This window comes from Phaethon lepturus, unplaced genomic scaffold (assembly GCF_000687285.1).
Source record: "Phaethon lepturus isolate BGI_N335 unplaced genomic scaffold, ASM68728v1 scaffold14943, whole genome shotgun sequence".
Taxonomy (NCBI): domain Eukaryota; kingdom Metazoa; phylum Chordata; class Aves; order Phaethontiformes; family Phaethontidae; genus Phaethon; species Phaethon lepturus.
Window position 1 is genome coordinate 14,760 of NW_010527064.1, and position 10,113 is coordinate 24,872.

The window sequence follows — 10,113 nt, forward strand, 5'->3', positions numbered from 1 at the left end:
GAGGAGCTTTGCTGGCAAGTCGAGGAACGTGATCCTTCTCCTCTACTCAGCACTGCTTAAACCACATCTGGGCACTGGGTCCTGTTCTTGTTTCCCCGTCCAAGAGAGAGACGGACCTAGTGACACGAGTCCAGCAAAGGGCAACTACGAGGATCCCTCATGACCTCAATGATTCTGTGATTCTGCAAAAACTGCTAAGGTGGCAGAAGGACTGTATAGTGAATTTCTAATTTATCACTTTCAGAGTTCAGTCATCTGAATGCAGGCAACAACAGTAGCAATGACATACAGCTTTCAAAATAGATACCAACATAAGTTTTTATTTTAACTGTAATTTAGTTAGACTTCCCATTTTTCACAGCTATGGAAAGCTTACAACAAAAACCACTGCTGTCTGCATGAAGAAGTGGACAGCTTAGCTAACCTGCACTAGTCTCAAGCGTGCCACTTGTCTTTGGTTCTCTTGCATGAGAATTACATGTAATTAAAAAGCATTTCTACATCTATACATGTTTTCAACACACACTTTATGTTATTGAATCTACAAGAAGCTTTATCCTAAGTTGTCTGGATTTTGTATGACCTCTGTTTTTCAAAACAAGCAACTTGGCTGTAGGCCATGCTGCGATCACCTTGCTGTTAGAAAATTAATTTTCTACTCTGCTGCATGGTCATTTGTATGCACAATAATAAATAAAAGTTACTTTACCTCAAGCTACTCTTAAAGATACTGATTATGAGACATCTCCCATCTCAATAAGACAAAGCTTTTATATTGTGAACAAAGTGAAAATATGTGATTACCATTTCACCATCGTAAGTTAAGCACTCCTGAAAGACACGATCCAAAAATATGTTGGTCAGAGTCCCTGTTCCATACCGGGACAGTTCTTCTTTGCTGAGCATGCCATTGTGATCTTTATCAAGGTTTAAGTACTGTCCTAGGAACGAGATATAGAGGGCAAAACATAATATACCCTATATCAGAAAAGAATTGTTTCAACAGAGAAAGAAAATGTAGCATCTTTTAAACATTTATTTAATTTTCATCATAAAGTTAATGCAGTTAAGTGGGAATATGCTAGACCCACAATAATATTCATACAGCATCATAAATGAGCACAGAACATGGAGGGGAGGGGAAGCAGGATCCCCATAACAAAGTATTAATAGTTCAACTCTAAGGTAATGGCTCAAAAGGAAAGGCTTGTGTATACAGAGAAAGGAGCAGAAGGCTAAGAACATATTAAACTGAACTGCTGTAAGCATGAAAAAAAGAGCTAAAGGTGATGCAAAAGCATGAATAGAACAGTCAAAAGAGAAAGTTACAGAGGAATCTTGTAACTTATGCAACCAGCACAAAATGACAGAGATAAAATCGTAGTAAAGAGCAACAGTGGGGAACTGAAACTGTAAAGAAAGTCAGGAAGATATACTGAAAGGATGGCTGCCGGAGTTGAAAAGACAAGTTTATTAGCAGGTTTTAAAGAGACAAAACCAGAAGAAAAATAACACTAAGAATGTGACTATGTCATACATGGTGGAGAGGAGAGGGAGCGAGGGAGCGAGAGAAAAAAAAAAGGCGGGGGGAGCATTCACATAAAAGGAACCTACCATAAACTCTTAATGCAGAAGGAGCAGAAAACCAGTTTGTTTCCTGACTTTCTTTAGAAAGTTCTTCATCCCTTAACTAAGTGAAACATAAAGTTAGAATTCAGAAAGAGTAAATTAAAATACAGTAATATATACTAAGAGATCTTTACCTCCAGTAAGTCATCCAGGAAGCTGCAAGCTAAAATATCCTGTATCTTTATCTTCCCTGCAGCAAGAAAAGAAAAACACATTTTAACAGTCACCCAGTCAACATACCTGTTTTCACTGTTCTCATTTAGGTGGTTCTACTTAAGAAAGAAGTATTCTGAGCAGAAAAGATTTTTTTTTTTTTTTAAAAAAAAAAAAGACAAACCCAAACAAACCTAACTTCTAACATCAAGGATAAGGCTGCAACTTAAGAGACAAAAATAGCTTTTAAAATGACTGAATAAAACTAGCCTGATATTGACGGAAGAGGAGTTACCAGGAGACCTTAAAAGCCAGAAATTTAGATTAAAAAAAGCAAGTGTTCAACATCAACTCAAAATGTAAAATTAAAAATGCAAAGAAACCATGCTTAAAACATTTGTTGGAATAGTAAGAGTCTCTTAAGTGACGTGATATTTTTACATCTTCAGAAACTACAGATGTGACACAAAGCTAAGGTGGCAGAATGTACTTCTGCTGGTGTAGCTTTGACTGGTGCGCAGACACCGCATAAATAGCTGTGCAAAATAATGGCATTATAACTTCACACACACTCTCTCTACGTGTTTGTAATTACCTCTGCCAGAGACTACTGCCCACACAACTCTGACAGCACAGCTAGATCTTGAAAACACATGCAGTTTCTGACTTAAATGAAGGGCATACGAAAAAGCAAACTGTTGTCCGAGGGAACTACATCTGTAATAAGTATTAGCAACCATAACTGCAAACCTTTTTTAATGGGTTTACATGGTACACACAGATTTAATCACAGGAGGAGATCACAATAAACATTCTTGAGCATTTCCACAGCTCTGTGCATGTTCCGCCAAGCAGTTCTGTTGTTAGTTGCTGTGATTTTTATTCACCCTAAACACTTGTAAAGTTAGCTACTGCTAGTGATGCATTATGATGAAACAGTACCTTATTTGTCAGTTTCTGTGAGATAACTCTATAGTACTAAAACTAATGCTGTGAATCTCATTAGCTGTAGAAGTAGATTATTAGACCTACGCAAAAACTCATGGTCTTCAGTGGAGATTAATCTTCAAATACAAGAGTGCTGAACAAAAGCCTACAAAGACAACTACATATTACTTTGAAAACACAAATAGCTTTGGTGGAAACATTTTAAAAGTGAAAATACTCCCACATATTTAGAATTTTGAAAACATGGACCTACCTGTTCTGAGAGGATCCAGAAAGAAGAAGAACTTTCTAACTGCTGTGCAGACATAGAAGGAGTAAAAAGATTTTTCTAAACCATCCAGTTGTGGCAAAGTAGGGATGAGTTCCAAAATATAGTTTTCTAAATCCTGCAGAATTAAGGAAGAAAACAAGCTTTAAACACTACTGTTGTTGCATGTTTACTATATTCCACCCTGGGTTTCAAGTATATTTTGTTAAAAACACAATCCTGCAGCAATGCAGGAAAGAGCATGAAAACAGACAAAAGTGCTTCTGTCTCCATGCAAGGAATCCTAGGTCACCTACATGCACATGTGACGCCATGACTGAAACAGATTACAAATAAAGCGTAGTGTTAAAAGTAGATGATATTTACATGTAAATATAAATGCACTCAACTGTAACTTTTTCAAATACCAATGCATAAATCCTAACTGGATTATTCTATTGCTGAATATACTTTAATAGATTTTTTTTTTAAAGCAGGGTGGTAACTAGAACCTTCTTATTTATTTAATAATTCATTGAGGCCCACTCTAGCCATGCTTTTTTGTCATTTCTACTATATATTCTACTATATCCTACTATATCTTAATGTCTGCCTTTACTCGAATGACAGAGTATCGGAAAGGCAGACATTAAGTTAATCAAGAATTTACTTACTGATTCTCTGAGGTAGCCCTGTCCAGCCACATCATATAAACTGAGACCTATCCTCGTCTGATGAAGCCATACTGTAAAACAGAAAACAGAATTACAATGCAAGAAACATAGGGGGGTTTTCAGGCCTCACCAAAATTCGAAGTTATTCTAAAGGTCACACGGCACTGTTGCATGTTAAGTGCCTCTCTCTATTTCCCATTTTTCTGAGATTTAAGCAAAACCATGATATGTACCAGCCCTGCTTAGAAATGCCGTTTCAGTCTCTAAGTTGGTAAGAGTCACTGACAATATGTGGTATGCTGTGGCCAAGACTGCCTTGTAGTAACTAGATGCGAGAAACGGCTGAGCCGACACCACATTTTTTTCTGGTACATGGAATCACACAGATTCATTCTCTCTTGCTGACCTAGGGATATGTGTAGCAGTGCATTTTCAGTGCATTAAAAACAGTTGTGCAATGTCATATACAGATTTCTTGTCAGATTGCTACAGCCCCTTGTGCAGCACAAGGTGTTGCAGCTACAGCCAAAGGCCCTGCCCTCACTTCTGAGTTACAACAGGAGAATTAGAATAGCACTAGCATCTATTTTTGCAATGAGAGGGTGCATTAATCAGACAAGCTACAGGACAACGTGCTTGAGGTCACTGTTAAAGCACAGTAACAGAGATGGAGTACAGATTAGGCATTAAAAACTATAATATTTTTTAATTATGTAATTTTAAATTATGTAAATTTAACACACTCCATGTTAAATTTAACTTCCATTCTATGAAGAAACAACTATAGAAGTTCCTCTTATGAAATACGAGCTGTGCTTCATACCAATATTCGTCTCTTCAAGGTAAGTGTTTATCAAGGTGGACTCAGAGATGACAGGTTATACGGTGAGGCTGTTACTTCTATCAGCTGAAGTTTAAAGGTAAGTGTATGATACACCTTGAAGTGATTCAAGACACTTTTACTAGGCTCGTTTGGACAAAACCAATGGACTTGACCACCTTTCCTCCTGAAGGGAGAGCGTTACTGGAGGCAGATGGTGCCTTGGGAAATGCTTCACCATTATTCAGTTAACTTCACCATCCTCTCATCATCCTTCCAAAAGGACTGCATAGATCATTAAGAAAGAGGAAGAAAGGCTGTAATCCTCCAGCTGGAGGTAGGAAGGAGAAAAACAGAATGCTACACATTCACCACAAGTCAGAGAATACATGCAGCTATCCCTAAGACTTTAACAAGCATATAAAAGAAAAACCCCAAAAGCTCATTAATGAATTCAGCTGGTTAGAGAACATCATCACACACCTGAGGCACAGCAGTTAAAGACATTTTAAGCTCAGGGTGATATGGCCTCTTCCCTGCCGCAGCACCACTCTGGAGGCTGACTGCTCTGCTGCATGAGCTTCATCAAAACAAGGTGAAATGTGGGACTGCACTACCCCAACTTGGATCAGCTCAAGCAGCTGCAGAATAACTCTCTTAATCAGGTGTTAATTTCCTCTCCTTTCAGTGCCACACTGAAGGACATTTAGCAGTAAGTAGAGACAGAAATCACTAATTCCAGTTTAAAATATCAACTGAAAGTTCCTACAGGAATTTAAGTCTTCTCTTCCTTTAATACCTGCCCTGGTCTTTAGCGTTCATATGGAACTCTGTACAACAGGACCAAGGATTATTCAACTGACCCAAGAGGGACTTGTAAACAAACACTGTGATGACACCTTATGTTGGCCAGAGTCTGAAAATGAAATCTGATCGAGATGGGACATGCCAAAAGGCTTCCTGTCTCTAAATTTGGTGGGTTTTTTTAATGGATTTTGTTTGGTTGTTGTGGGGTTTTTTGGGGGAGAGGGGTTGTGTTGTTTGTTTTAGAAAAAGGTTTTCACCATAAATACATGAGAATTAAAACTTCTGGGTGAAACAAATGAAATGAAAGGCTCTGAAAGAATCTCTGTTGGGTCCATCGGTGTAGGCCTTTTTGAAATACATACAATTTTCACAGACTTCTTCACAAGTCTCCTATCCTGCAACTTTTGGGTTTGCTATTTGTTGCAAATGGGCCTGTTACTCCTTTCTTGCATACTCTGCACATCTGCTCACCAGGTTTCTTGCTCAACACATCGCTCATCCCTTGCACCACAAGATTTTAAGTTAAACAAGCTGAGCTGCTCTGGGGAAAGGTGCCATTCTCCCCTTCTAAAGGCTCTATCAGACCCAAGAACACCGTAGCTAGAGGACAAGGCAATGAGGCAACCTTCCTTTCTGCTCACCAGCCTCATCTTTTTAAATGAGATCTAATACAGATTAAAAAAAAAAATTGCATTTTTCATCCCAAGTGGTTATTTATAATAAAAAACAGCTGAAAATATGGTAAGACTATAGTGGCAAGAACATACTGACGTATTTGACAAGCAGTTAGAAAATACAGATAACACTACTCCGTAGAAGGAAAAACAGCAAAGCTATCTGCCGGACAGTCTGATCACAGCCGTTAGGCTCACACTCGCCACATAACTTTACTGTTTTGCTGTTTACAGTACTGCCTGAATAAAGGAAATTAGAAAGACAATATACATAACAAACAGATCAAGGATATCTCTGGCTGAGAGTAGAGGTTGATTTCAGGGGTAGGGTGAGCTCCCACCTCCTAATAACCGGAAAAAAATCCCAAGCCTCCAGGAAAACAGCATTACCAATCAAGGGATAGATCTCACTGCTGTTGAAGAGAACAGCAAGTAATCAATAAAGCTTAAAATAGCCTTGAAAATAAAACTTCTCATTAACACAGAAGTATCAACTAACCTTTTCGCATGACATAATTGAAAAACTGCATGATAGATATCCTCCCATAAGGATCATTATGGAGTAATTTAGCAAAGATCTTAGCTGTGAAGAACTGCCTGTAAAAACAAACACAAAGCTACTTCTATGCATCTGATTACACTGCACTGACAAATCCAGTTACAGTATCCAAAACTTACGGACACTTTAAAATACTGTTTTAACAATACAGAATGTGCTCTGTGTATTCAAATGTGTTAATTTGCTACACTACACCCATCAAGTGAGATCCTACCAAGTAACAATGGTAAACTCAATAAAAACCAGCTGCCTTTGCTGCTCATGAGACTCTTCAGTGATGTGGGAGTTTTGAGAGCTTTCAGTCAATTTAATTTCTCTTTAGTACAATATATTTGGTAGCTTCCAATGTTCCACAATGATATGCACATAAAAGGAACTGCCAGTACTGACGACTAATCTGCTTCTGCCCAAAACTCAATCACAAAGCTATGTGCACCACAGCAGTCTCTAACAGGAGCATAAAGAAGGAATATTCACTGTATGCTGCACACAGAACATCTGGTAGGAAATTTTCCATCAGAAGGTATTAGGGAAGGTTGGGCAATATCACCAGAGACATCATTTCCTCTTCAAACACAAGATGTGCTGTTTACTGGCCACTAACTTCATAAAAATGCTCATGCTGATAAGAATTTCTTCTTGAAAAGGACGCAGTACCCCTCAAAGACATCTCTATTAAAAGTTCCCTCAGAGATGTAGGGCAATACACCTTTGCAAGGATGCACAGCAACTACTTCGTCAACAACTACATGGACATGGTTTTCCCTCTCCGTTAAACCGTTTCCATCTATTTTAGCAACTGGAAGTTACAGCAGCACTTAGGTTTAGCCAAAGTAAGCATATACAAGAGAAGAAAGCCTTACTTGCATTTAGGTCCAGCTTTCTCACCAACTTTCAAGAAGTTCTCATAGTTGATCATTGCTTCTTCCCCAATCATTGGTGATGTCTGGTGTTTGTCCAGTAGAAACCACAGATTCTTAAAAGGCATTTATAGTTGGTTAAGAAGGTATCTCTCTAGAGATGTCAAAGTGCTTAAGATGGAGCATCTAAGAAATGCAGCAAAAATGTGGTTTTGCTGCAAGGTTATCTCAGTTACAGTACACATTGTCAGTTCACCCAGGAAAGCAAGCAAACGGTATTTCCACTGCTCTAAACTGGTGTTAAACACCGCCTCCCCCCTCCTCCCCCCCCAATCACTAGGATTTCTAGGGTCACATCCCTTTTGTCTTTGCACTGCAGTAAACTCAACCGTCTTTGCAGTCTCTCTCAGTGATACGTAAACAACTTATTTCTTCTACTGGGCCCACTAGGGAAATTGTTGGAATGTGCTGGAAAACCAGAAGCCATTGATTTAGTCCTCATATACATCATAACGAGGAAGCTTTACACTGGCATTACCAGCCCCAGACTACGCAGCTTTAGCTAGTACTTCACAACCAGCCAAATACAAAGCACCTTACCACAAGATTCAGTGGACAGACAGGAGATAATCAAACTCTGCAGAAAGAGGAAGTCTTGTCAGAAGCCATTACAAGATGTACAGAAAATATTTTCTTACCTGCAGCTCTTCATTATCCAACAGCTCTCTACTTTTTCTTTGCAGAAAGACTGCTCTAGATTCTTCTCTTAATTTCTGAAGCAAGACTTCATCTTCAGCTGGCAGCTAGAAACATTGTGGTGTTTTAATTTTCTGTATAGTGGTACCATTTAAAAACCACACATCCAGCAAGTACTCTCAGGAAGTTCTGACTCATACACCCTGATGAAGCTGTTTACTTGACAGAAAATAATGACCTATCTACCAGAATGCAGTATGGTACTTGCTTCTTCTACAGTAATATCACTTGCATACTGTTGCAAACTATTTCAATATTAAAATAATTATTTAAAGCAGGACATCTTTAACATGACAGACAGAGACCTACCTCATACCTGATAACCCATCCAGTAAGCATTTGGCCATAGCTGCAACATACGAGGGCTCACACATAAAAGACATCTACTAGTGAGATTTTACTCAGGAGCGAGCAGCACTTTCTATTTTGTAGTAGGTGTGACCCTCAGAAGCGTGAATGTCTACTAGACTCATTTTGGCCAACAAAACAGGTGGAAGAACACTTAGTATGAAAGTTCTGCCAACGTTTACATGCAAAACTCTACAGCACTATGAGAACTTGGATGGTTGCATATGTATTCATCAACTGATACATAGGTATTTGAGAACTTAATTGGCAGAAACTCAGGATCCTAAGGAATATGGGACCATGCGAGGTTAGAGAGCAACTGGGTAGTCAAGTTGACAACTGCCAGCAATATCAAGATGTCAAATTTGTGCTCCTATATTCCCCAATCCTAATCTGATTCATCTCTCTCATAAATTGCCAGACCAAACATTTCTGCTGGATGATGTAAGCAACAGACTCATCTCTAGTCTGCAAGACCAATGACCCACCACTTTCATGAAGGAGCAACCCATCATGTCTAAACAGAAGTGGGAAGATACGTATTTATAACACTGGTATGTCAAAATTTAGTTAAAACAAGAAGTTTCTCTGAAAGAGAAAGAGGACTTCCTATCTCTAGTAAACAACCAAGCCTACTGCCTGATTAGCAAACTATGTCATGGCCTTTGATGAGATGCTTAGTAATTATCTGAAACTGCTGAAGATCCAACAAATGTACAAAACAGAAACATTATGCTTAGGAATCCACATCATTCAGATTTCAATCTACTTAAGCTTCTGAAGCTGAATTGTGCCTTTGAGTAAGCACAACTTTCTTTATAACACAGAAAAGCCTCTCGTTGAAGTTTATCTGGATACCTCACTTACCCTGTAGTAAAATCGTGGTATGTTGGTATACGATGTATTGCCACTTTTTCGTCCTCCTTTCCATTCCATGTAATATTTTGTGAACAATTCCATTTCTTCATCTTTTAGCTCTTGTTCGCTCTTTTTGGCTGATTAACACAGAAAAGAACTTTTCTGTCATACTCCAGAGTTTTCATCTAACAGAGAGCTTGAAAAAAGGAGTTAATGCTGAGGCTTATACAGCTATGCTGTTTAATGGTACAAATATTAGGTGGAAGTGAATGGAGCACAGGTCTATTATGTAAACTATACAACAGATAAACAGAATATATATGTGACATATTCAACATATCTACAAAGCACCTCTTTTGGTACCTGCACACACCCGATTCTCTGTAGGGTATGCGATTCTAAGACACATGGTTATGACTGACAAAGCAGCAGCATTCTTGTTTAACAGTGGTACCACTGTTTAAGATGCTGCTTGCAGTAAGCAGCAGCAGCATAAAATCACCCTTCACTCTTTTGTAACCTCCGGGGTATCATTATACGCCTGCACAAGCTCTCCGTGGGCTCACTGACGGATAAGGAGTTACCAGCCGAAGCTGTCGCAGGGGTACGTACTACAGACAAACCAGCCTTTACAGCACCAAGGGCCACACGGCTCCTCTGTGTTCTTCAGCCCCGCCCCTGCTGTCACCGGCCCCTAAAATAAGGGTGTTCGTTCCGCCACAGAACGACTCCGAGACCTGCCCGGCCGCACGGCAGCCTGCACACGGGGAACTAAAGCAA

General features: G+C 39.2%; 1 protein-coding gene across 1 annotated transcript in view; it reads right to left on the reverse strand.

The window, feature by feature from the left end:
* Positions 1–9,464, reverse strand: part of PPP2R3C (protein phosphatase 2, regulatory subunit B'', gamma) — a 14,949-nt gene extending 5,485 nt beyond the window's left edge. Inside the window, exons 1-9 of the mRNA XM_010283274.1 lie at positions 9,343–9,464; positions 8,070–8,174; positions 7,375–7,487; positions 6,452–6,549; positions 3,652–3,722; positions 2,984–3,116; positions 1,764–1,819; positions 1,615–1,690; positions 805–941 (exon numbers count right to left, since the gene is read on the reverse strand). Of these exons, the coding sequence (XP_010281576.1) occupies positions 805–941; positions 1,615–1,690; positions 1,764–1,819; positions 2,984–3,116; positions 3,652–3,722; positions 6,452–6,549; positions 7,375–7,487; positions 8,070–8,174; positions 9,343–9,435 (882 nt within the window). The 5' untranslated portion in view covers positions 9,436–9,464. The remainder of the gene's footprint in view (positions 1–804; positions 942–1,614; positions 1,691–1,763; positions 1,820–2,983; positions 3,117–3,651; positions 3,723–6,451; positions 6,550–7,374; positions 7,488–8,069; positions 8,175–9,342) is intronic.
* Between the last annotated feature and the right edge of the window lie 649 nt (positions 9,465–10,113).